At 46.5% G+C, this 27,104-nt stretch overlaps 1 protein-coding gene across 1 annotated transcript in view; it reads left to right on the forward strand.

Moving 5' to 3' along the window:
* The window catches only part of gabbr1b (gamma-aminobutyric acid (GABA) B receptor, 1b), a gene marked incomplete at both ends in the record, with an annotated part of 129,572 nt that overhangs the window by 34,051 nt on the left and 68,417 nt on the right, over positions 1-27,104 (forward strand). The window contains 2 exons of the mRNA XM_083646800.1: positions 6,733-6,893; positions 22,960-23,094. Of these exons, the coding sequence (XP_083502926.1) occupies positions 6,733-6,893; positions 22,960-23,094 (296 nt within the window). The remainder of the gene's footprint in view (positions 1-6,732; positions 6,894-22,959; positions 23,095-27,104) is intronic.

The following is a 27,104-nucleotide window of genomic DNA, read 5'->3' on the forward strand; positions in this document are numbered from 1 at the left end:
CGACTCAGTGTGCAGCCTCCTTATAAACAGACAGATCTGTGCATGCCACTATTGACTTTCAACACCAGAGGGAGCAAACCCACAATCAGCCACCACTGGCACTCATATCTACGGATAACTAATTGTTTATAATAATTAAAAAAAGATACTCCTATCAGCCAGATGAATTAACATTACCCACCACTGTAAAACTATACTAAGCAGAACTGACCAGTATAAATCTGAACAAGCGAGCTGTAAGCACGACTGCTGGCCAGAAGAAGCATGGCTGTGTGTTAGCAGCATGCTCAGGCTGTCAGCACGGTTCTCCCTGCAGCTTTACCTTGGTCTTTGAGCTGTCATCTCTGTGGCTGACACTCGTCTCCAGAGCGCTGCTGAGAGCTGCATACCAATGTGCTTCCATGCAGCCGACCCTGACAGCCCCGTGTCTGACAAACAGCAGGGAGACACTGTTCCCCTGCCTCTGAAATACCAAACTATGAGAGGAAACCAGTTGGAGGCACGAGTTAATCATCCCTGTTGACTGAACTAATGAGTAGACACCACCTAAGGCCTATATAGCCTGTAGTGACAGCATAGGCTCCAGGCTTACAGACATGGCCTCTGGGAAGCTACGGTCAAATCTGACATCCTTACTGTGTTGTATAGTACTCAGGTTCACTTTTTTGCTACCTTGGACTTGTACCCATTTTGTCTCTGATTTGTCCTCGTCTAGGCCAATGTTTCTCAAACTCTTTGGCTCGTGGGCGTCTGGGTGGTGCAGCGGTGGTGGGTTCCCTGCTGACCAACACGAGGGCCACAGGTTCGAGCCCCTGTGTTACCTCCGGCTTGGTCGGGCATCCATACAGCCACAATTGGCCATGTCTGCGGCACAAGTTTCATTTACGTGTCCTTGTTAACAGACGAAGCCGTTCACTTCACACCACCCTGCGCTGTGTGTCCCGCTGAAGCCACGCTGAAGCCACGCTCACGCCTTACTCAAGCAATTGTTCAGGATTCAGTCCTATTTTCCAAGCGTGAAGCTTGAAGCTGCCAGGCGTGAAGTCAATGGGAGTTGTGGGCGGGTTCAAGGCGCGCCGAGGAGGCGCTGAGAGGAAAAGAGAAGGCTTCTTGTGTGAACGGTTAGGCGTCAGCTCAGCTTGAGCCTGCGATCAAGCTTGAGCTCTGCTTACGTTAGGCGTGTGTGAACAAAAAGGCTAAGGGTGTGTGTCTTGGCCGCTGCACTAGCGCCTCCTCTGGTAGGGAGGAATAGCGTGATCCTCCCTGCCGGTGAAACTCCTCACTGTCAGGTGAAAAGAAGCGTCTGGTAAATGTATCGGAGGAAGGATGTGTTACGCTACAACTCTCTGTGGGGGCAGAGGGGCTGGAGGGCAACGACGTGACAGCAGGGGGAAATTGGATATGATTTTATTTTGCCTCGTGACCCCTTAAAACAAAGCAATGTATACGCATGACCCTCACCAAAGGATGATTTCCATTTTTCTGGTTGTTCCAATAAGATTCACTATCACAGGAAGCCTCCAGGCTGAAAACTATTCAGGATTTTATAAGAAAAGAAGCAAAAAATGAGAAAGAAATCTGAAAAAGAGGACATAGACTTTTCCTAACCTATAAATCACCTGGCCCCAAATGATCTTTATTATCTGAGGGGTCCTGACCCCCAGGTGTGAACATACTGCTCTCTAGGCTACTGGATTTTTACCTTTGGACTTTTTTTTCCTACCAATCTAAGAATCGTAAAAATGAGGAATAATCTTTGCTTTATTTCTTCCCTATACAATTTAAGCTATTTCAACCTGTGTGTCCTGGTCCTCAATCGTCTATGTGTTTATTAGGTAACATACCGCTGTGTGTAATACTTTGTTGGATGTTGCAATGTATAGTACAGAGTGGATTTGCAGATAGATATACATTTCTGTTCCTTAATCATTATATTTACATTTGCAATTGATGTACGCTGCCTATTCTACTCTAGATCTGCTCTGGTCTTGGTCTTGACTTGGGCTCGAACCCTTTGGACAAGGTCTTCTTGAGGAGTGAAACTTGTACTTGGCCTGTACTTACATGCAGTATATAAGTGATATATACATAGATTAGATGCAAGCTGTAGCAGCTGTACTGAGAGAAACTAGAACACAAGAACAGAATAAGTAATGGTAACATGTCGTATGTGATATAGTTTGGAAGCTACGCCCCTGCGCTTTATATAGAAATGTAGGCCTTGCTGAGAGAGGGGGATGAGAGCAACAGAGACAGAGAGAAGAGGAGAGGGAAAGAGGCAAGAAAAACAAAACAGCAGTTTCTCTCAGATCTCTTTTTTTTTCCTCATCATGCTGCAGCTGAAGATTGAGGGGAAGTAGCCTACAGGAGAAGGTCTCAGCCCCTGGAGATGGACTGAAGATTGAGGGGAAGTAGCCTACAGGAGAGGGTCTCAGCCCCTGGAGATGGGACTGAAGATTGAGGGGAAGTAGCCTACAGGAGAGGGTCTCAGCCCCTGGAGATGGGACTGAAGATTGAGGGGAAGTAGCCTACAGGAGAGGGTCTCAGCCTCTGGAGATGGGACTGAAGATTGAGGGGAAGTAGCCTACAGGAGAGGGTCTCAGCCCCTAGAGATGGGACTGAAGATTGAGGGGAAGTAGCCTACAGGAGAAGGTCTTAGCCCCTGGAGATGGGACTGAAGATTGAGGGGAAGTAGCCTAGAGGAGAGGGTCTCAGCCCCTGGAGATGGGACTGAAGATTGAGGGGAAGTAGCCTACAGGAGAGGGTCTCAGCCCGTGGAGATGGGACTGAAGATTGAGGGGAAGTAGCCTACAGGAGAGGGTCTCAGCCCGTGGAGATGGGGCTGAAGATTGAGGGGAAGTAGCCTACAGGAGAGGGTCTCAGCTCCTGGAGATGGGACTGAAGATTGAGGGGAAGAAGCCTACAGGAGAGGGTCTCAGCCCCTGGAGATGGGAGTGAAGATTGAGGGGAAGAAGCCTACAGGAGAGGGTCTCAGCCCCTGGAGATGGGAGTGAAGATTGAGGGGAAGTAGCCTACAGGAGAGGGTCTCAGCCCCTGGAGATGGGAGTGAAGATTGAGGGGAAGTAGCCTACAGGAGAGGGTCTCAGCCCCTGGAGATGGGACTGAAGATTGGGGGGAAGTAGCCTACATGAGAGGGTCTCAGCCCCTGGAGATGGGACTGAAGATGGAGGGGAAGTAGCCTACAGGAGAAGGTCCCAGCCCCTGGAGATGGGAAGAAAGCGCAAAACAAATGATGAGAAAGAGGAGAGAGGGATCAGTGTCACCGCGCTCATACATTATTAGCGCAATGAAGAAAGGTGTAAATGTAGGAGTGTGTGGGTGGGAGGCAGAGCGTGATTGGTTATGGCTCACTGGGATTTGTGAACCATTTGTATTGATTGATGGAGAAGACAGAGAAGAAGAAGGAGGATGAGGATGAGTTGTGCAGCAAAAGCAGAGATGAACGTAAAGCCACCTAAACTCAGGTTGCTCTGCTTTTTCCTTGAGAACATTGTTTACAGTTTTAGGTTGACACACACATGAAGGAGGTCAATCTATAGTATAGGCTATACATTACATCAAAGCAGACTGAGGTTAGCTGTATATGGCCTGAGGAATGGGAGCCTGGTTCAGCCATATGTTATGCTGGATTTGGGTTTGCTAACCCGTGGTTCTGGTGGCGTTCACTGTAGTGGCCGTTGAGAGCTGGAGGATGGCCCAATGTCAGCCACGTCTTCTGGGGAAACGCCGCCGGGGCTGGAGGAGATGTGGCCATCAGGAGGCTGGAGGAGATGAGACCATCAGGAGGCTGGAGGAGATGAGGCCATCAGGAGGCTGGAGGAGATGAGGCCATCAGGAGGCTGGAGGAGATGAGGCCATCAGGAGGCTGGAGGAGATGAGGCCATCAGGAGGCTGGAGGAGTTGAGGCCATCAGGAGGCTGGAGGAGATGAGGCCATCAGGAGGCTGGAGGAGATGAGACCATCAGGAGGCTGGAGGAGATGAGGCCATCAGGAGGCTGGAGGAGATGAGGCCATCAGGAGGCTGGAGGAGATGAGACCATCAGGAGGCTGGAGGAGATGAGACCATCAGGGCGATGTTGTTTTGCGTCACCATGGTCTGCACTGCGCTCTTGTGGGTCTTGTCCGACAGCAGGGCGTAGGTCAGGTCTCTCTCGTGTTGGGGGACGGCCTTACGCCTACTGAAGAACACCACTCTAGGAAGCAGGATGGTGGCGAGGCTGGCCTCCAGCGGCGGGACTGAGGTGAAGCCGTCTCGCCCTGAACCACCTTCATGTTGACCCATTTGGAAGCAGGAGCCTTCTCTTTGCTGGGAGTGGTGAGGGCACCGTCTCTGTAGTCATAGAGATCTTTGATCACAAAAAAAAGAGATCTTGATCTTCGGCCAGACAGGAGGACGTTTGTCGATGGACTCGCTGGCATAGGCATCGCCTTGCAGGATGCTCCGTGGAGGAGCTGGGGGTTCAGGAGGAAGCGTGATGCCTTTGAGCCCAGCTGCCTTCTTGATCAGCCCGGGGAGATCCAAGATGAGAAGAACCTTGGAGCCCGCTGGGGCCGGCGCTTCCTGGATGGAAGAGGCGGCTGGGGAGAGGGAAGGCTGCGTGAGCGGGGCCCCCTCTGCCCGCACAAAACTACTGAAGTCCAGGCCACCCATACGGGGGGGGAAGGGACATCAGAGTCGGTGGAAGACCCAGAGGAGGAGGAGGAGGAAGACTCAGAAGTGGCCGGGGGAGAGGCTCAGCTGCTGCTGGGGAAGCCAGCGGCCGTGGATGAGCCAGGGCATGACGATGTCGTTGGCACCGAGGGGTGGGCCGGCTTGGTTCCGCCGAAGATTGTTGTTGGTCGATCATCTTGCTTGAAGATTCGCTGGTTCGCTGGAATGAGCGGAGTCTCAAGTGTCAGTCACGCTGGGTGAAGAAAATTGGGAGACGAGCAATGCTGCTGTCTTATAGGACATTATGTGGACCTAAAGGAGGCCAACATACACAGTTATTTAATCTTCAAGTGAAACGCTGCACGATGATATCCATCCAATAGGAACCATAAAGGCAGAGCATACCGAAGAATAACTATGACTTCTTGCCTTAATACCTTATTAAACCTTAATTAGTATGAAGTTAATACCATATTATAGTCTTGTCCTTCTCAGTGAAAATATCTCAATTGTATTCTTAATTAGTGCACAATATATATTTGACATGATGTGTGTTATATCAAAGCAGGGCTGCTGTATTTGACGTCATGTTTGCATTATGGAGGAGGGGGGGGGCGAGACGGGGGGGGAGACCCCCTCTCCTCTTCTACTCACTTTAATGATGCTTCACATTCCTGCGTGGAGCAGAGAGGAGAGGAGAGGAGGGCTTGTTGTGAGACACGGGCAGCACGGAGGGGAGGGGTGAAGATAAATGAGTGGGGCGGTGTTAAGAGATTGAACATTCAGAGAGGTTTGTGAAACGGAGAGGCTTAGACCCAACACCCCCCTCCTCTCTCTCCTCCTCCTCCTCTCGCCCTCTCTCTCTCTCTCCATCTATCTCTCCTCTCTCTCTCACACACACACGCGCTCCTTCCCTCACACACACGCTGACACTGCTGCAGTCAGCACGGCATGCAGTCTTAACGCACAGACAGACCTGTGCGCTTAACATTGCTCCCGTCATTTTTCTATTGTCTTTTTTTTTCTTTTCCCTCAAGGCTCAGCGGATTCCAGCAACTCCGCTCTCTCTCTCTCGTCCTCCCGCGTCTGATCTACTCTGCCTTCCGTCAAAGCCACCTTTCTTGAAAGCGAGACTTGGTCATCAGTCGTCATGATGGATTAGTGATATGACAAAGCGTGCCTGTGTAGTGCGGTGATCCCACACAACATGTAACGTGCGCTGTAACCCGTCTTCCAGCTGAGGGAGCCGTGAGTATGTAGGCGGATGGATGAGCAAAAGGACAGAGAAATGACGAGCTTCAGCGGACACAAACCTCTAGTGTGTTCCTCCTCGTGAGCTCAATTTCGCTCGTTTTTTTTCTTTCCTGATATACAGTATATGTATAATTCATAACGGGGAGAGAAGCAATGCTATTATTGCCTTGTGTCTTATCTCTGCCAAAATAAAGTCATTTCTCAAATCCAATAACCTGGAAGGTGGTTATTACCCCGCCGACCTTGACTCCAGCACCTCGGACGGCGGACGGCGATAACATAAGGATCTTTTTTAATGAGAAAATCTGACTAATCCAATTAGGCCTAATCAGCTCCAAGCTGCCGTTATCATTAATTGACCCAATCTGTCTCTGTTCATTACTGAACTTCTCAAGACAGTTATTGATTGTGGTTTAAATGTGTGGGATCAGGTTACAGTATCTTACCCAGGCGCTCACGTCGTCCTATTCAACACGTGTTTAAGGTCGATGAAAAATACATCTCCAAAAATGCTCAAAGACATAAATCGGGGCAAGGGAAGAGCAGCCGAGTGAGATGATTCAGTGTTTACGTCTCTGTATGGACGCTGTGAGTTAGTTTTGCACCAGATGAGAAGTCTCCCCTGTGCTTCCGTCTGTGAGGACAGTGTCCAGCTCATGGGACTTGTGTTATCTTGAGCCTCCACACTCTCCACACTGCAGAAGAGAGTTGACCGGCACTGGAGGAGTGGACTTCAGCGATGGCTTCCCTGGGCTACTCTCTGACGTTGGGACTGACTGTGCTCCTGTGCTCCTGCCCGGCTCTAGGCAAGAAGAAGCTGTACATCGGAGCCCTGTTCCCCATGAGCGGGGGCTGGCCGGGGGGCCAGGCCTGCATGCCCTCCGCTCAGATGGCCCTGGACCTGGTCAACAAGCGCACGGACATCCTGCCCGACTACGAGCTGGAGCTCATACACTACGACAGCATGGTGAGTACTGATGATAACTCACTCTACGCAGACGCTACAGCTTGCAGGAAGTAAAGCGGGTGTGTAACCTACCGTTAGTGATGGTTCCATTCCATTTTGGTGTGTACCAGGGCCCTCATTTATGTTATTGGTTACACCTGCTTTACTTCCTGCTTTATCACCTCAAAATGGTTGCTGTGAAGAGGGCCTATACGCGGGTGAGAATCTGAATTGTTTTCATTGCCCAAGCTTGCACAGGCAAGGACTTCAATTTGCTCTTGTCGATAAATAACAACAATACAATATTAAAAACAATAGTTTATTACATATTTTCAAGGCGGTGCAATCAGCGCCATCTTTCTGTGCTCATAACAGTTTTTGCCAAGCCAAGTTGATCTGTATAGCCCTAATTCACAAGCATGTCTCAGAGGACTATACAGTGTCTACTGTAGCTAAATCTAGCTACGCACAATCAATAAGCAGAACTGAACAACTTATATAAACCAGTATATAAAAAGACAGGCATAGAAGAGCATCACTTGGTCCATGTTGAAAGCCGGTGAAGAAGGCATGGCTGACATCAGCAAAGAACACTATCAAGCTGCTGTGAGTCACACACAATAAGCCACAAAAGAGTTAATCAATTAAGACTTTTTTGAAACATTTTTTTAAGCCTATTGGTGCATTTTCATCTTATTGGAGGTTGCAGTTAAGCATTCTTTATAGTTGTGCAATAGCCTTTACAAACGTTTAAGCTGCCATAAATCTCTATGAGCTAAAGGTATATAGTTTATAGCTGAATAATATCAAACTGATGTAAGTCATATGAGGATCATGTATTTTTCTGTCATTTTCTTTTGTGTGTGTTGATATCAGTCGTCGTTTGCCCTGTGATGATGACTGGAAGACATAATTTACCAACGTTTCTATTCACAAGTAGATGCAACATAAACGTCTCCAGCAGCCCTCTTTCACTTGAGTTGCTGTGTCTATTTCCATGCTGTTAATAAACCTTACACATGGACTGTATGTTATACCATCATTAATAAACCTTACACATGGACTGTATGTTATACCATCATTAGGATAACAGGCAGTCCTCTGTGTATTGTATATTTTAAAATGCAGCAGCTGGTCAGAATATGGGTTAAGGCCCCAGAGAAATGTTCTACCTACTGTATATATATATATATAATATATATAGTGGTGTAACGACTGCATGTGTGTGCATAACAAGGCTCTATGCACAGTGAAAATAGACTCTGATGTCTAGTCACCGTGATCAACTCTCCTGCTCTTTCATTTGCATTTGGAATGGCTTTCACTCAGCCGGAGCTCGTCCAGCCTCTCACCACACAGTCTTCAATTGTAAACCTACTGCAGCGACCCGGGTTCGAGGACTCGAGTAAAGCTCCCATTTTCAGGCCAAAATCGTGTTCCTTAATCAAAGTTGCATCTGCCTGCTCTAAACTAGGGTTTAATCCCAGGAAACAGGGATTCCCGGGAATTGCCATCCAACCAATTCCTGTTTCCAGGGAAATGACGGGAAACCGAGGAGAAATGTACTATTTTTACATGTAGAACATATTGGAATAGGTCTATATTTAGAAATATGCAGACAGTTTACTTTCTTCAAGGATATAGCCTGTTTTAAAAGAACATGTAATATATTTAGGCTACTGTAAGCATTGTAAGTCATAAAATGATCATGATGTTAGGCATTTCGGAGATGTCAATCAGTGAATCAATCAACCAATCAAACAATTTTATCTGCCTGGAGTTATCTCCAGGCAGATTTTAAGATTAAATACTAGCTTCTCCGACAACAATGCTACAGCCAGTCATTTGAAATTTTGGTACCTGAACGCATCTGAGAAAGTGCACTGTCGAATTTCATGTAATTCGACCAATCGGGGGTGAAGATTGGGAGAGCATGATGGGGGGAAGGGGAGGGAGGGAAATGGGCACTGCACTAGTAGTTAGTTATATTAGCAGATAATAGCATACAGTACATTACATTACAGTACATTACCAAATAGCTACAGTATGAATACATGGAAATGAGAATTAGGAAGTCCATACTGTGAGGATAACTGTTCAAAAGACTTGATTTCTCTCTCCTCAAACATTTACCCATATTTACATAATCCCTTAGACGCCCATATTCTGAAGATTTTTGTCGATTGTGATTGGTGGAAAGTCATTTATCAGTTGGGATTTCTTTTAACAATATTAAATCCTCAGTTAGTTTTTGTTTCTGTCAGATCTCTTTCCATACTCTTAATCACCCATCTATCTTCAAGTCTCTTAATATCAGATCTTTATATTTGGAGAAGGGTAAGGCATTTAGAGCAATATCTCCACTATTTAGTTCCATCTCTCTCACCTAGTTTGCATTCCATCTTTCATCCACACAGCACAGTTTGTTATTAGTAGATATTAAGTAGGCTTGTAAGTTTGGTAAGTCTACGCCAGCCATTTTTGAGGACTACGGATGCAAATGAGCTTTTAGCTAAATCCGACATATTTACTGTTATCATATAGATGACTCTGTATAGGTAACTGTTCGTTAATGTGTACTGTCCTGACCAAATACATCTGCTATATTATAATTTATCTCCGTCTCTCCCATTCTGCCCACCTGGGATCTCTTCCCCATGTTCACACACGACTCACCAATACATACACACACACACACACACACACACACACACACACACACACACACACACAGTATCTAAATAGTTATATACACTCTGACTGGCTGGTATGTTTTTTAGAAGCGTCGATCAGATTGGTCACCGTCACTCTGCATTGGCTCCCCACTGTGGGGGGGGGGGGGGGGGTTGTTCGAGGTTGGCATGACAACAGTAACCAAGGCAACTGCGGTTCAAACAAACACACATTTGGCCGGGAGAAAAAGGCAAGATCATGCACCTACTATCGTTACATAAACAGGAGCAGATGGCCGGTGGGCTGATTTAAGTGCGTCCGAGTGAGGAAACCATATTGAGCGTTAGCAGTTAGCCAAATGTAAGAAGCGCGCTGGTCGGAGCAGTGGTCTATCACAGACCTTTGCAGCGCTGTGCCAGGCCCGCTCTGATGGATGCCCTGATTACAATCCAGCGCCATGGAGCGCCATGCCGAAAGGCGCGAAACCAACCAGAAAACCACGTTGCTCCTCGTACCTTTTCTTTGGCCCAGATCTTCAGGAAAGCTGATTAAATGTCCAAGCCCCGTGGTGCTTTAAAGGTGAAGAGGGGTCCCGGAGGAGAGAGGGGGAGGAGGATGTCGTGAGGGGATGGAGGTAAGGGGTCCCGGAGGAGAGGAGGATGTTGTGAGGGGATGGAGGTGGGGGGGCCCGGAGGAGAGGAGGATGTTGTGAGGGGATGGAGGTGGGGGGTCCTGGAGGAGAGGGGGGGGAGGAGGGTGTCATGAGGGGATGGAGGTGGGGGGTCCTGGAGGAGAGGAGGGTGTTGTGAGGGGTCCTGGAGGAGAGGAGGATGGCGTGAGGGGATGGAGGTGGGGGGTCCCAGAGGAGAGGAGGGTGTCGTGAGGGGATGGAGGTGGGGGGTCCTGGAGGAGAGGAGGGTGTCGTGAGGGGATGGAGGTGGGGGGTCCCGGAGGAGAGGGGGGGGGGGATGTCGTGAGGGGATGGAGGTGGGGGGTCCTGGAGGAGAGGAGGATGTCGTGAGGGGATGGAGGTGGGGGGTCCTGGAGGAGAGGAGGATGTCGTGAGGGGATGGAGGTGGAGGGTCCTGGAGGAGAGGAGGGTGTCGTGAGGGGATGGAGGTGGGGGGTCCTGGAGGAGAGGGGGATGTCGTGAGGGGATGGAGGTGGGGGGTCCTGGAGGAGACGAGGATGTCGTGAGGGGATGGAGGTGGGGGGTCCTGGAGGAGAGGTGGGTGTCATGAGGGGACAGAGGTGGGGGGTCCTGGAGGAGAGGAGGATGTCATGAGGGGACGGAGGTGGGGGGTCCTGGAGGAGAGGAGGGTGTCGTGAGGGGTTGGAGGTGGAGGGTCCTGAAGGAGAGGAGGATGTTGTGAGGGGATGGAGGTGGGGGGTCCTGGAGGAGAGGAGGGTGTCGTGAGGGGTTGGAGGTGGAGGGTCCTAGAGGAGAGGAGGATGTTGTGAGGGGATGGAGGTGGAGAGTCCCGGAGGAGAGGGGGGGAGGAGGATGAGGTGAGGGGGTAGAGGTGGGTGGTCAGATATAGCAGCGTTTGAGTGCGTCGGACCCTGTGGTGATTTCCCCCGAGTGCCTGGGTTAATCAATGAGTCAGCTGCAGCCACGTAGCTCCGGATTACCGTCAGTTTGGCTCACAAACCGATCCATTTGATTCAGGATGCAGAGAGGGCAGCTTCCTCCAGAGCTGTCGTTAGCGTTAGCAAGCCTGTTGACTGAGCGTCATTAAGCAAAGGGGAGAGATGAGCTGTCGTTAGCGTTAGCAAGCCTGGTGACTGAGCGTCATTAAGCAAAGGGGAGAGATGAGCTGTCGTTAGCGTTAGCAAGCCTGGTGACTGAGCGTCATTAGGCCAAGGGGAGAGATGAATGGGTTTACCCTCCAGGAGACACCAGATGACCTTCATAATGACTCCCTGACAGCAGAACATAAAGCGGTTCTTTATTGGCCCGCTTCTCTTTATTGATGGATCCACTTCCCCAACTCCAAATGGACAAAGCCATTAAGTCTTCCAGCACTTTCTCCCCCATCTTTCAAAATCTGCACAGAAGATTTATACTGGCTAGCTCATTATTCATGAAAGACGTTTTTACTTCATAATTTTACACTAGATTTGACACTAAATACTTACCACATTTTATTTCATGAAACCTCAAAAGCCTTATTTGTAGGGCTTTGAATGACTCTTTCTTTTAGGCTATTAACAGCTCTCTCTCTCTAGGTCCCCAGTGCAATTACTTTTCTGTTGCTGTAATTATTATGTGAATGAAACTCTGACGTGATCCCAACTGCCACTCATGTTCTGCTTCTATGTGACATTTCAAAAGGCGAGGCGGATATCTGTTCTCTGTTTGGTAACCAAACAAACAGACACAAAAACCCAACCATGACGCCGGCGACCACCACAGCAGTACTTTTGCAGCAATAGGGTATCTCTCCTCTTCCTGAACCATCGCCCCCTCCGCCTCTGCAGCTGTATTTCCTCCTCAGCTCTCGGGGACTTCGTCTCACAGACTCGCACCAAGAGCCACACCACACACACTGTCGGGTTAGGGTGAGTTCAGCCCAGACAACATGTAGCAAAGTGTTTCATATTTAAATGGAAACGGTGGTGCATTGAAACATGCAAGGAAACATGAACGTTTAACCTGGGAACCGTAGCAAAACTGCACACCGTTGTCATAGCTATTGAACACACCCAGGTGATCCCTGTAACGTTTAGTAGGCTAAACAATGGACCCACTCTCAACAATAAAAGTAATCTGATAGCCAGGGGCGGACTGGGAAAATAATTCAGGCCGGGCACTAGATACCAAGCAGGCCAGGCCGATATGGGCCGACGCGCGTGGGCCGTTTGAAGCCCAATTTGGGCAGTTTGAAGCCCAATTTGGGTCGTTTGAAGCATGATTTGGGCCGTTTGAAGCCCAATTTGGGCCATTTGAAGCCAGATTTGGGCCGTTTGAAACCCAATTTGGCCCGTTTGAAGCCCAATTTGGGCCGAGTCCAATTTTACAATGAGATGCACCCACTTTAACCCTGAATAAAGTAATAAAACCACTAGTAAACCAGTAGGCAGCGCCTGGCCTGCTGTTCAGTGAGTGGCCTGACTGCAGGCACCAATTTTTTTTTTTTTTTTTTTTTTTTTTTGCAGGCCAGGCCAGGCCAGGCCACCAGGCATTTGCCCGACGTGGCCGATTATGCAGTCCGCGCCTGCTGATAGCGAGAAAAACAACAACGAACGTGCAAAGCCACATTTAGTTATGAGCCAAATAACGTAGCTTCCTCCTTTGATTGGCAAATAAATCTAGAAAAGAGAAATGTAGAGAAATGCGTGAGAAAAAGACAAGATAAGAAGAGCAGCTGTGGCAGGCTGCTGCCTGCAGGGGGCCGGGGCAGCACTTTGAGTGCAAGTCTCAAATCAGGTTAGGACTTTTCGGCGTCCTCCGGTAGGCATCGACGCGTGATACTTACATTGAGGCGACCCCTAGTGTCCATATTTCCATCTATTTCCTGCATGTGGGGGGTTGAATTGAAGCCTCAGCTGCTCAGCTCGTGAAGCAGAAGGCTGCAGGCCCAGTTTGGTTGTAAGAAAAGGCTGGAACAGTGGCACAGGGGGGGGGGGGCAGTCTGCTGACGTCCCCCTTCAGAGTCTGGATCAGCAGCGCCTCTTCGGGGGCTTCCACACTGACCCTGTTTGGTCTGTTTTAATGGAACCAGGGTGCGTTTACTCTGTAAGTCTGGTTCCTCTGGAGAGGTGAGAGAACGCATTCAAACTCTGCTGCAGAGCAAACTATCAAATCATGGTGCTCCCGGAAATAAAGCGGCAGGTAATATCTGCCATGACATGGACGGGCATACCGGGGTTAGAAAAATTATATTGCGTCATTTACATTATTCAGAAGAAGCCTAGATAGCATCATTCATTGCTGAATTATTCCAGCTGCTTTGAATAATGTTCAGACCTGAAAGCATCTAGCAGATTTTTCATGTCAGTGAATCTATCTATGCACCATTTAAAATGGGTTAAAATGGAGAAAAGCAGAGCAGAGGCTGTGGACATTGTTAAATAAACTGCTGGTGACCTTAATCCCTCTGGAAAGGCTAAATGTCTCTGTAGCCTCCTGAGATGTCCAGCCTGCCCTCTTCTACCTTGAGCAGAAACCACGTGCATTGCTGCAGTTGGTGGTGTGAAAGCCCATCTATGGTAGCATTTTAATATCACTCAGTCATAAGCATAATTCATTTTCAGGCATCAGTATAATTACCATAATCAAATGTGCTGGATTGCTTTGGCACAGAACAGGAAGAAGTTCTGTTCTTCCAGAGCAAACAGAGCTAAAGCTGTCAGAAGTTCTGTTCTTCCAGAGCAAACAGAGCTAAAGCTGTCAGAGGTTCTGGCCATGGCAGATGGAGGAACATGTTTACCTCTCTTCACAAAACATCCAGTCAAAGAGAAAACTTTGGCCCAAAAGCTAAAGACAGGAAGCAACAGTGTTTATGGGAGAAGTGGAGGCTACCAGTGGTCTCCACCATGGCCTCCTAATGACATAATGCCATTACAATTCATTTGACAGTGAACCATTGATGCTTCAAGGAGCTACACGCTGTCATGTGTAATGAGGGGGAGGAGCTACACGCTGTCATGTGTAATGAGAGGGAGGTGAGCTACACGCTGTCATGTGTAATGAGGGGGAGGAGCTACACGCTGTCATGTGTAATGAGGGGGAGGAGCTACACGCTGTCATGTGTAATGAGGGGGAGGAGCTACACGCTGTCATGTGTAATGAGGGGGAGGAGCTACACGCTGTCATGTGTAATGAGAGGGAGGTGAGCTACACGCTGTCATGTGTAATGAGGGGGAGGAGCTACACGCTGTCATGTGTAATGAGGGGGAGGAGCTACACGCTGTCATGTGTAATGAGGGGGAGGAGCTACACGCTGTCATGTGTAACGAGGGGGAGGAGCTACACGCTGTCATGTGTAATGAGGGGGAGGAGCTACACGCTGTCATGTGTAATGAGGGGGAGGAGCTACACGCTGTCATGTGTAATGAGGGGGAGGAGCTACACGCTGTCATGTGTAATGAGGGGGAGGAGCTACACGCTGTCATGTGTAATGAGGGGGAGGAGCTACACGCTGTCATGTGTAATGAGGGGGAGGAGCTACACGCTGTCATGTGTAACGAGGGGGAGGAGCTACACGCTGTCATGTGTAATGAGGGGGAGGAGCTACACGCTGTCATGTGTAATGAGGGGGAGGAGCTACACGCTGTCATGTGTAATGAGGGGGAGGAGCTACACGCTGTCATGTGTAATGAGGGGGAGGAGCTACACGCTGTCATGTGTAATGAGGGGGAGGAGCTACACGCTGTCATGTGTAATGAGGGGGAGGAGCTACACGCTGTCATGTGTAATGAGAGGGAGGAGCTACACGCTGTCATGTGTAATGAGGGGGAGGAGCTACACGCTGTCATGTGTAACGAGGGGGAGGTGAGCAGTAATAGCCATGTCTGGTCATACACAGATTAATATGTTAAGTCAAGTCAAGTCAAGTCAAGTTTATTTATATAGCCCTAATTCACAAGCATGTCTCAGAGGGCTTCACAGAAAGTATGTCTAGCTGATTCTAGCTAACACACAGTAACAAGAATATACAGAATAAAGATAACATTTGAACAATTGATAATATAGAAAATATAGAAATGAAGAGAGAGCAGAGGAGAGAGCAGGAGAAGGGGGGAGAGCAGGGGGAATGTGAGAGAGTGATGGGGTGGGGAGGGAATGGGAGATGTTGGAGGGTATAGGAGGTGGGGAAGGAGCAAGAGGAGAGAGCAGGAGAGGGGAAGGGGGAGGGGTGTGGGGGAGAGGGGAGCAGGGGGAGGTGCAGTGAGCTACACGCTGTCATGTGTAATGAGGGGGAGGTGAGCAGTAATAGCCATGTCTGGTCATACACAGATTCATATGTTGGTGCAGTGAGCTACATGCTGTCATGTGTAATGAGGGGGAGGTGAGCAGTAATAGCCATGTCTGGTCATACACACATTAATATGTTGGTGCAGTGAGCTACACGCTGTCATGTGTAATGAGGGGGAGGTGAGCAGTAATAGCCATGTCTGGTCATACACACATTAATATGTTGGTGCAGTGAGCTACATGCTGTCATGTGTAATGAGGGGGAGGTGAGCAGTAATAGCCATGTCTGGTCATACACACATTAATATGTTGGTGCAGTGAGCTACATGCTGTCATGTGTAATGAGGGGGAGGAGCTACACGCTGCCATGTGTAATGAGGGGGAGGAGCTACATGCTGCCATGTGTAATGAGGGGGAGGTGAGCAGTAATAGCCATGTCTGGTCATACACACATTAATATGTTGGTGCAGTGAGCTACATGCTGTCATGTGTAATGAGGGGGAGGAGCTACACGCTGCCATGTGTAATGAGGGGGAGGAGCTACATGCTGCCATGTGTAATGAGGGGGAGGTGAGCAGTAATAGCCATGTCTGGTCATACACACATTAATATGTTGGTGCAGTGAGCTACATGCTGTCATGTGTAATGAGGGGGAGGTGAGCAGTAATAGCCATGTCTGGTCATACACACATTAATATGTTGGTGCAGTGAGCTACACGCTGTCATGTGTAATGAGGGGGAGGAGCTACACGCTGCCATGTGTAATGAGGGGGAGGAGCTACATGCTGCCATGTGTAATGAGGGGGAGGTGAGCAGTAATAGCCATGTCTGGTCATACACACATTAATATGTTGGTGCAGTGAGCTACATGCTGTCATGTGTAATGAGGGGGAGGAGCTACACGCTGTCATGTGTAATGAGGGGGAGGAGCTACACGCTGTCATGTGTAATGAGGGGGAGGTGAGCAGTAATAGCCATGTCTGGTCATACACACATTAATATGTTGGTGCAGTGAGAAATGCAGCATTTGCATGATCGCTTCATTAAACAAAATCAGCGTCCAACTGAATTTTTGGGGCTTTGGCAAAGACAACATTAATGGGGACATCGCGTGCAAAATCTAGGGCACCCAGGCCAAAACCAATGGTTATTAAAATCCTTTTTTCAGTCATTTTTCCCTCAACAAAATGAATATCCTATAGGGAAATTAAGCATAGTATATCTGTAAGATTGCTTAGACTGCAAAGTTGCTTACATGTCCAGTAACACACAGTAATGTACTGTAAGTGTAACCAAGGTTATTTTCTGTTGCTACAAATTACAATACAGATGTCCCCTGAATGCCTCACAGTGCCTGCCTGTCAAAGTGTTGGTAGACGCTACAATTTACAGAGGTTACCTAAACGCCTCATACAGGATGCAGGCTACTGCTACTGACTGTATTTGTGTTTAATTGCTGCCTCTTCATGTCGTTTTAAATGAGTAAATCCACCACGTTCTTTTAAGGGCGTAACGGCCAGTTGAAAACAGGGCATGCAGCCAAACTAGCCGTCTCGCTCTGTTTAGACTGACTTTGATTTAATGTGATGTGGGGGGAAAAGAAAATTCCAATCCAACACTGTGAAACATGTTCTCTTCACATCTCAACAGTCATCCAAACGTGAGCCCGTGTCTCTCAACTCAAATGATCAATGATCACGCCACCCTCTGCATTATCATTTAAATTGCTTATTGATTTTTCATCGACGACAAGCTGAGAATGGAAAGCGAAGAATGCCATTTGTCAGGTGTGGATCAAAGACAATGTGGCATGACTGCTGGGTAAATCTTTTCCTCGGCGTCCGCACAGACAAATGTTGTTTGGCCCATTTCAGCCTCCCCCCGAAAAGCCTCTGTGGAGCCGAGCCCAGGTGACCTTGGGACGTGCCTCCCCTCACAATGTGTGTTACCTCCTCTGATGTGTGTTACCTCTCTGCTGTGTGTTACCTCTCTGCTGTGTGTTACCTCTCTGCTGTGTGTTACCTCCTCTGATGTGTGTTACCTCTCTGCTGTGTGTTACCTCTCTGCTGTGTGTTACCTCTGCTGTGTGTTACCTCTCTGCTGTGTGTTACCTCTCTGCTGTGTGTTACCTCTCTGCTGTGTGTTACCTCTCTGCTGTGTGTTACCTCTCTGCTGTGTGTTACCTCTCTGCTGTGTGTTACCTCTCTGCTGTGTGTTACCTCTCTGCTGTGTGTTACCTCTCTGCTGTGTGTTACCTCTCTGCTGTGTGTTACCTCTCTGCTGTGTGTTACCTCTCTGCTGTGTGTTACCTCTCTGCTGTGTGTTACCTCTCTGATGTGTGTTACCTCTCTGCTGTGTGTTACCTCTCTGATGTGTGTTACCTCCTCTGATGTGTGTTACCTCTCTGCTGTGTGTTACCTCTCTGCTGTGTGTTACCTCCTCTGCTGTGTGTTACCTCTCTGCTGTGTGTTACCTCCTCTGCTGTGTGTTACCTCTCTGCTGTGTGTTACCTCTCTGCTGTGTGTTACCTCCTCTGCTGTGTGTTACCTCTCTGCTGTGTGTTACCTCTCTGCTGTGTGTTACCTCTCTGCTGTGTGTTACCTCTCTGCTGTGTGTTACCTCCTCTGATGTGTGTTACCTCTCTGCTGTGTGTTACCTCTCTGATGTGTGTTACCTCTCTGATGTGTGTTACCTCCTCTGATGTGTGTTACCTCTCTGCTGTGTGTTACCTCCTCTGCTGTGTGTTACCTCTCTGCTGTGTGTTACCTCCTCTGCTGTGTGTTACCTCTCTGCTGTGTGTTACCTCCTCTGCTGTCTTCTGTTCCATCTCTCCACCTGCTTTCCTTTCTTTTGATGCCTGCAGAAGGAGCAAAGCTTCTGCACACGTAAACGACAGGTGCGTCGGAGGAGGGAAAACCCGACTGAATCAAAAGAAAATAACTCCCACACACTGTCTCCAAATGCAAAAGGTTTATTTAACAGAAAGAATAACGTAAGAGGAGGGACCCAGTTATATAGGCAGGTACGCCTGTGTGTGGACTGTGGACCAATCCGGTCACACTACACCCTGGCATCATAATTGGAGCCAATTGACCTGAATTGGCAGGTATGAAGAAGTCTGACATTGCTATTCACCTTATGTTCCAACACAGGGGTCAGCCAGTTACTTCCTGTTGTGTTGACACTTCCTGTGACAGTGACAGTACTAGTGAGCAGGTAAAACAGACAGTGTTTTGAACAGGAAGTCATAACACAACTGGGTCAAGTGGGCTACATAAGGTGAATAACAATAAAGCAAATAAATTACATAGAAATATGTAAATTGCAAATAGACTAAAATATCCAACACAATTAACTAGAAATGCAAGTTAGGCTATTAAAGCCTAAGAAGGAAAGAGGAACATAAGCCAGAGTCATAGGGAAAGAAAAAGAAGCTATGCTTCAGATCAGATCTGCCCCAACCTTACTTACTTTTAAAAATAGACTAAAGACTTTTATGTTTACCGTCGCTTTTAACACATTGAGTGCCAGCGACGCCAAATGGCGTCAGGAGAAATTTACCGTAGGCTGCCAGCGACGCCAAATGGCGTCAATAACTCCAAATTCATATTTTGACGGGGGGATGTCGATCTAAGCCTCTTACATCGCCTCTTACAATATGGGAGCTATTGAATGTGTCTAACCTATTTTACAGAACCCTTAGGTGGCGACAGTGCCCTCCCGATTAGACAAATGCCAGGAGAAAAGAGAGAAGAAGTCATGAGGAAACGGAATACGGAAATCGCATCGATATGCTTGAAGCATAACGTTAGCTGTGCCTGTGAACAGCAGTCATCTGCTGCCACAATTGAGCCCCATCCGTGTCCGCTGCGATAGTCCATCCATATGATTTAGTTGCCGACACGGCGACACCAGCGTCTTTCTGAAAAGTTACATTATTCTCAGCTGGGAGCCGAAGACACGCTGTAAAAAAGCGGGGGGATGCAGGCAGCGGACTTTTCAGTGCAGATCAAACTCAGAGCAAACCGCAGCAGAGACACGACTCCTCCCACCACGGAGGAGGAGGAGGAGGGGGGTGGGGCACGCAGGGCACTAACAGCATACAACCATTGACAGTACACACACACCCAGGCAGCAGCAGGGTCGATGCATAGAGAGCAAACAAGCTAGAATAGGCTATCTGATGCCCACCAGCAGTAAATCAAGACCAGCAAGAAGGTGTAGGGTCTGCGCACGCAGGGGCCAGCGCTGCTGGTTGCAGCTAAAACATATTATTTGGCCAAACAAAATTACTTTGTTTTCACTCTTTTATTGAAGGAAATTATTTTTGAGGTGTCATTATATCAGAAAATATTAGCTTCAGAGTCAATGATGTGCTTGAAATGTTTAATTTCACAAAAGGCTCATTATCTCAGCTTCAAGAAAAAAATTGCTGTTTTTGGCTAAATCAAGCTATCTTCTCCGGCTCATAACTAAAGAACGGAAAACGGGATCAATAAACTTTTTTTTGCAGATGATAGAAGAGAGTCTCCTCGTTCTTTGTGCGTGTTCAGTGTTTACATAGTAATATCACACAATATTCTGTGGGCCTCGAGAAATCACTGAAAACGCTCTGAAACTCTGGCACTGGGAGCGTCCGTTCTCCAAAAGTGGCTGGCACTCAATGTGTTAACTGCTGACAGCTGCTATGCAAACCCAATGAGTCCTCTAAGTTTTTTGCTCTTTCTGCAACTGCTGCGCCTGTTGCTTAATGCACTTTTTATACTCTTTTTTTAAAGGTTTGTTGTGATGCTTTTAAATGTCCATTTTATTCTCTTCTTTTATTTTCCTGTCAACCATTTTATGTGAAGCACTTTGAATTGCCTCTGTGTATGAAATGTGCTATACAAATAAACTTGACTTGACTTGACTTGACTTCTGGTGGGAGCTAGAGGAAATCCTCCTACAATATGTCCCTATAAACGAAGAGAGAAATAGGATTAGAAAAAAATGCCCCTGCCCGTGACAGCTGTGACCACGAGGCATTACTGTATGTTTTCACGTTGTCCATCCGTCCCATTCTCCTGATCGCCATCTCTCAGGAACGCCTTGAGGGAATTTCTTCAAATTTGAAGAAGGAACTAAAGCGCACATCCACTCAGTAGGGAGGTGCAGGACATCCACTCAGTAGGGAGGTGCAGAAAAGAAACGATAAACTAGAAGGCTAACCTGGATAAATAAAGGTTAAATAAATAAATAAAAATAAAGAAGGAAGAAAGAAAGGAAGTCCACACATTGAAAAATCAAGCTCCCCATCAGTTTATTGACGTTTGGATCGGGCGAGCCTACTGTAGGAATCGAGTGCGCGTAGAGGCCTCGTACCTTTCATTCCTTCAAAGTCTCCGCTACATATTTATGAGTCTGGACAGAAATGGCTGTATACTGATAATACATAAAGCAATAACACACAGCCTAATGGATTATAACACCCCGCTCTATTGCTTCCCAGTGCATCAACAGCAGCCAGTCAAATGGAATCCCAAGCCACACCTCAGCATGAACTCAAGTCTTCAAATGGTCTAAAGATAAGGCCTTCAAAGCATTACAATATGTGACATTTGACAGAGGACTTTTTTCATCATGTTGTGCAGGTTTAGGCTGGCTTTGCATGCTGCTAATTGAATGTAACTTCAGTTCTGTGCAAGTTAATCTGTCTGTCGATTTTCTGTTTCCCCCGCTTTTTGTTCTTCAAAACGCCTGGTTCGATCACTGTGTATCCCCAGGGGTGGACTCGACACAAATATGTCAGTTTAAAAAAAATCGTACCGTCAAAACGCCTGGTTCGATCACTGTGTATCCCCAGGGGTGGACTCGACACAAATATGTCAGTTTAAAAAAAATCGTACCGTCAAAACGCCTGGTTCGATCACTGTGTATCCCCAGGGGTGGACTCGACACAAATATGTCAGTTTAAAAAAGATCGTACCGTCAAAACGCCTGGTTCGATCACTGTGTATCCCCAGGGGTGGACTCGACACAAATATGTCAGTTTAAAAAAAATCGTACCGTCAAAACGCCTGGTTCGATCACTGTGTATCCCCAGGGGTGGACTCGACACAAATATGTCAGTTTAAAAAAAATCGTACCGTCAAAACGCCTGGTTCGATCACTGTGTATCCCCAGGGGTGGACTCGACACAAATATGTCGCCTGCGACTACCAGTAATTGTGCGAAAGTTGCATTGTGTAAAGCCTTAGGTTTGATTACGGGTCATTTTGATGCAGCTGTAAAATTGGACACGGGTATTAACAGATTCTTTACATTCATTGATGTTTAGTTGAGGTAGAGTTTGAAAGTAAGGAAATAAGAGAAATTCATGGAGGGTCAGGTGTAGTTTCACCTAAAGAGGTGACTGTGACTGGCTTTACTGTAGCGTTGGTTTTATTTTGTTATGTTGTTACATGACTGCATTACATTGTGTTACATTGTAACGTTGTGTTACATGACTGCATTACATTGTGTTACATTGAGGCCATTTACACCTGGCGTTAACATGTGTTTTCTGCCATCAGATTCATCAATCAATTCATCAATGCGTTTTGGGAGTGTTTACACCTGTACTTTCAAGTGATAAAACACAATCTGATTGCAATCAGATTGCAGAAATGGGTGTCCTCTCAATCCGCATAAAGTTGCTGTATCCAGATTGAGAGGACACATTGCATTTACACTTGTGTTCAATGTGTACACAATGCATCCCTGACCACCTCCGGAGGTGGTTTGGCCGATCAGATTGCAATCCTTCTTCAATGCGTTTTGGGAGTGTTTACACCTGGCATTTCAAGTGATAAAACACAATCTGATTGCAATCTGATCACAGAAAACGCATGTTAGCGCCAGGTGTACAGTAAATGGCCTCATTGGAACGTTGTGTTACATGACTGCATTTCCACATCGGACTTCATGTCCCTAAAACAAACGGTGACATTCCTGGTGTCCTTCTTCACATGATACTTTCAGATGTGTAAGTAGCCATGTTGTTTCTTGTGCTGATTAAATCCAAAGGCAGGTCGCATTAAAAAGGTCTTAAGATTTGGCTTTATGAAACCTATAGAAACCCTGCATATCCCATTGTATTCTTCCCACATTTCCATGTGCATATGATTTGTGTAAGGTCTCTGGAAATGGTGATGTTTCTCATTTTATATTTTTGTTGCACTATGTTACTTTTTACCCCTACCAGGACTCTAAGCCTGTATCATCTGGCAGGGGGACTAACAATGGAAACCAGTCCTGTGACTGCAATTGTCGTGCATTTAATTTTTTTTTAAATGTTCATTAATGTACACCTGTCCCCTATCGAACAAATAAATGAATTGAATTGAAGTGTTTCTTATACTGACATGTCTCTCTCTCCCTGGCCAGTGTGACCCAGTTCTTATACTGACATGTCTCTCTCTCCCTGGCCAGTGTGACCCAGTTCTTATACTGACATGTCTCTCTCTCCCTGGCCAGTGTGACCCAGGCGAGGCCACCAAGCTGCTGTATGACCTGCTGTACACCGAGCCCATCAAGATGGTGCTGATGCCCGGCTGCAGTTCCGTGTCCACACTGGTGGCGGAGGCTGCTCGCATGTGGAACCTCATCGTGGTGAGCCTCGCTGTTTACTGTTGCTCTCTATGGATGTTCACACTGCAACTTTGCACATGCTTCATTCATGCTGATATTCAAAGTAATGGAGTAAATGTTTCCTACTCTATATTCAGATTCACCTTTATTGCCACAGTAAGTAATCAGATTACATAGGAGGAATTTGACTTAGTGTTCATGTCAGTGGGGGGATTCTGGCCTGTTCTTGTGTGTGTTCAGGGGATATTGATTGAAGGGGGGGTGGCAGAGTACCTATTCGTGGGGGCCTCGTTGAAGAGGTAGACGGCAGTTAATTGCTTTGAAGTAACTAGTAACTTTAAATTAAATTACTTTTTGAAAGAAGTAACTACTAACTGTAACTAATTAAAAAAATGTCAGTAACTTGTCCAACACTGTTGATTTATTCATCCCAGGATATTGGAAATGCATTGAACCCCTTCACCAAAGTGTCCAGGGGAGTCACTTTGATTAAATTGGCAGCACACTTACAAGAAGCTGAACTCGCCCGTTTGTTTGCGCTCCACACCAGCGGGGGCGCAAGAAGATGAAAAAGAGAACCCTGGCAAAACAGCTGAGGGAACATGGGGATCTAGAAACTGTTTGATGGCTCATAGAAGTCCAAATCTCCTCTAATGAGCTCAGCAAACCAAGCCTCTGAACCAGATGTTCTGATGCTGATGCAAACAAAGGAATGAATGGGAAAAGGAAATGGAGACGTTTCCGTACGGCAGCACAACAAATCCTGTGATATTTGAGACCAGGCAGTCACAGACTGAAGCCAATGGCTTTTTCCCCACAAATGTGTCATTTTGCAGCAAGTATTCCGTAACCTTCAGATAAAAACATCGCATTGGGAAGATGTTGCTTTAATTCTTTATGCCTCCGCCGGCGATAGCCAGCAGAGGCATTATAGATTCGGGTTGTCCTTGCCCCTTTCGGAACTGCTAACATAGCTCACGCTACTACGCAGTCCCTTATTAGTACACCGCCGATGTAGCCTAAACAGGTCGCTCCGTCTGCAAAATTGTTCTAACTACTCGATAAAGTTTCGCAAATGAAATTTCAAATGTACTTACGGGTACTTAAGGGTTGTGTGAACCTCCGCGGATGATGTAGAAACACTAGCGCCACTAATAAACATGTTTAATCCCTCACTGAACCCCAGGTCTAATTTCTTCAAAATGAATCAGCTAGAAACACTCGTCTTCTTCTGCGCTGCTGTCATGGGTGGTGCGCAAAGCAACCATAGCGCTCGCTATCACTTCCGGCCCCTGGCGGCCGGGAAGTGGCACTTTTGTAGTCTTTTGTAGTTTTTTGTAAGATGCGCGCAGAAGAGTTTTGGAAGCGCAGGCAGGCTTCGTGTTCGCGATGTCGGAGCATACATGCAGCAATTGCAAAGAACAAATTAAAATAAAAACGAAAGGATTCAACAGAACATCGCTTAAATCATTATCCAGTCCGGCCACAGCTAGATTCTGTTGTGTTCTCATCTCAGCACTCTTTTTATCAATGGAATACATTTTCTTGATAAAAGGTGCTCAAACCAATTCACAAGGTCTATTCTAACAAATGATTTATACACTGCCCGTTCTTGTAGAAATAATATTTTGAATATTTTTGACAAACCAGCAGTATGTAGATTGAGAACAAAATTCTTCAAATATCCAGTTCCACCCAAAACAAAAGAAATTCACTACAAAATAATGAATGACTTCTACCCTTCCAGTGAATTTTGAAGATTAAGATTTGGATTTGAGAGCAATGAGTGTATATTCTGTAAAGGTGATATTGAAACAACGGAGCATCTTTTTGTTTCATGTTCTCACACCCAACTGTTCTGGAAACAATTCATCGATTGGTTAAATGGAAAAAACACAGTAATGCCTGTTCTTGATTATAATAGTATTGTTTTTGGTGTAATATTAGAAGACAAAAAATTGGACCTAATGATCAATGTGTTACTAATCTTAGCTAAATTCTTTATTCATAAGGGCAAATATATCAAAACTCCACCCATCTTTACCTGCTACTTTAATGAAACCCAACTCTACATGAAGTCCCTGAAATTTATTAAATCGAATTTTACCAAAGACCTCTATTTATCTTTAACAAGTCTCTAGCCATCTTATGTTTTATTTATTTTAAATTGTTTTTATTTTTTGTTTTTTTTCGTGTTTCCCCCTGTCTGTCCTGTATTATGTGTGAATGTGCTGCCTTGTGTCTGTTCATGCTTGTCGAAGTTGTATACACTTGTGATGATTGCCTTACAGTTGTAAATTAAAAGTCAATGGTTAAAAAAAAAAAAAAAAAAAAAAAACATAGCGGTCGCTATCACTTCCGGCCCCTGGCGGTCGGAACCGCTATATCAATCACATTACACATGAAGTCAGAAGCCCTCACCACGTGAGAATGGATGTCGACAGGTTAATTGAAGAGGTGTCACCTTTTCCATTAAAAGTGGAACAAAAGGCAATTTTAAAAGCATTGGTATACCGCAAAAATGTATTTGCTGTCCTGCCAACTGGATATGGGAAAAGTGCCTGCTTTGGTCTTTTTGGAAATTTAATGGACAAGGTAATAAGCCTGATTTTTACTACTATTTCCCTACTGATGATTACTTTGAAGTACTACTTGAATAATATTGTTGTAAAGTAACTAAACTCTACAATCTGTCATGAATTTGCCAATGTTTTTAATGTCATGTGTTTCTATTAATGTATTTTAAAAATATTGTGGGGCCGGTAGTACATGTCTCCAATTCAGCTATTAAAAAAAAAGGAACATACAGCCAGCCATGTGATTATTACAGTAATTTTGTTAATAGCTTCCCCTATTTTCCATTGTTTATCTTCCAGCGATACTTTAGCTATAAAAAAAAAGTAACATACAGCCAGCCATGTGATTATTACAGTAATTCTGTTAATAGCTTCCCCTATTTTCCGGTGCCATGGCACTAGTCCGATACCTTACAAAAAACTACAAAAGACTACAAAAGTGCCACTTCCGGCCGCCAGGGGCCGGAAGTGATAGCGAGCGCTATGGTTGCTTTGCGCACCACCCATGACAGCAGCGCAGAAGAAGACGAGTGTTTCTAGCTGATTCATTTTGAAGAAATTAGACCTGGGGTTCAGTGAGGGATTAAACATGTTTATTAGTGGCGCTAGTGTTTCTACATCATCCGCGGAGGTTCACACAACCCTTAAGTACCCGTAAGTACATTTGAAATTTCATTTGCGAAACTTTATCGAGTAGTTAGAACAATTTTGCAGACGGAGCGACCTGTTTAGGCTACATCGGCGGTGTACTAATAAGGGACTGCGTAGTAGCGTGAGCTATGTTAGCAGTTCCGAAAGGGGCAAGGGTTGTCCGTACGTCCATCCGTCCGACGTGCGTCCGATGTTCGTTAACGTTATATCTGAGGAAGGTATTGACAGAATTTCATCCAATTTTCCTCAAACGTCCACTTGGACTCAAAGATGAACTGATTAGATTTTGGTGGTTAAAGGTCAAAGTTCAAGGTCACTGTGACCTCACGAACCCAATTTCCAAGCTCTTTAACACGATATATCAGGAACGCCTCGATGGAATTTCTTGCAATTTGCCTCAAACGTCCACTTGGACTCAAGGATGAACCGATTAGATCTTTGTGGTCAAAGTTAAAGGTTACTGTGTCGTCACGCCCGCTCGTTTCGTGCTCGTTAACGTGAGATCTCAGCAACGCCTTGACGAAATTTGATCTAATTTGCCTCAAACGTCCACTTCGCCTCAAGGATGAACTGATTACATTTTGGTGATCAAACGTCAAGGTCAGTGTGACCTCATGAACGCCATTTTCAAGCTTGGTAACGCCATATCTCAGTAACGCCTCGACGAAATGTATTCACATTTGGCTCAAACGTCAAAGTCTGGACAGACATGCATGTCGACTGCTCACTTGTTGGCGGAGGCATATATCCGCGGTGCGGTCGTTCTAGTTTTGTGATTGCTATATGTATGGAGAAGTAGGACCG

Source organism: Poromitra crassiceps (assembly GCF_964638095.1).
Source record: "Poromitra crassiceps genome assembly, chromosome: 11".
Classification (NCBI taxonomy): domain Eukaryota; kingdom Metazoa; phylum Chordata; class Actinopteri; order Beryciformes; family Melamphaidae; genus Poromitra; species Poromitra crassiceps.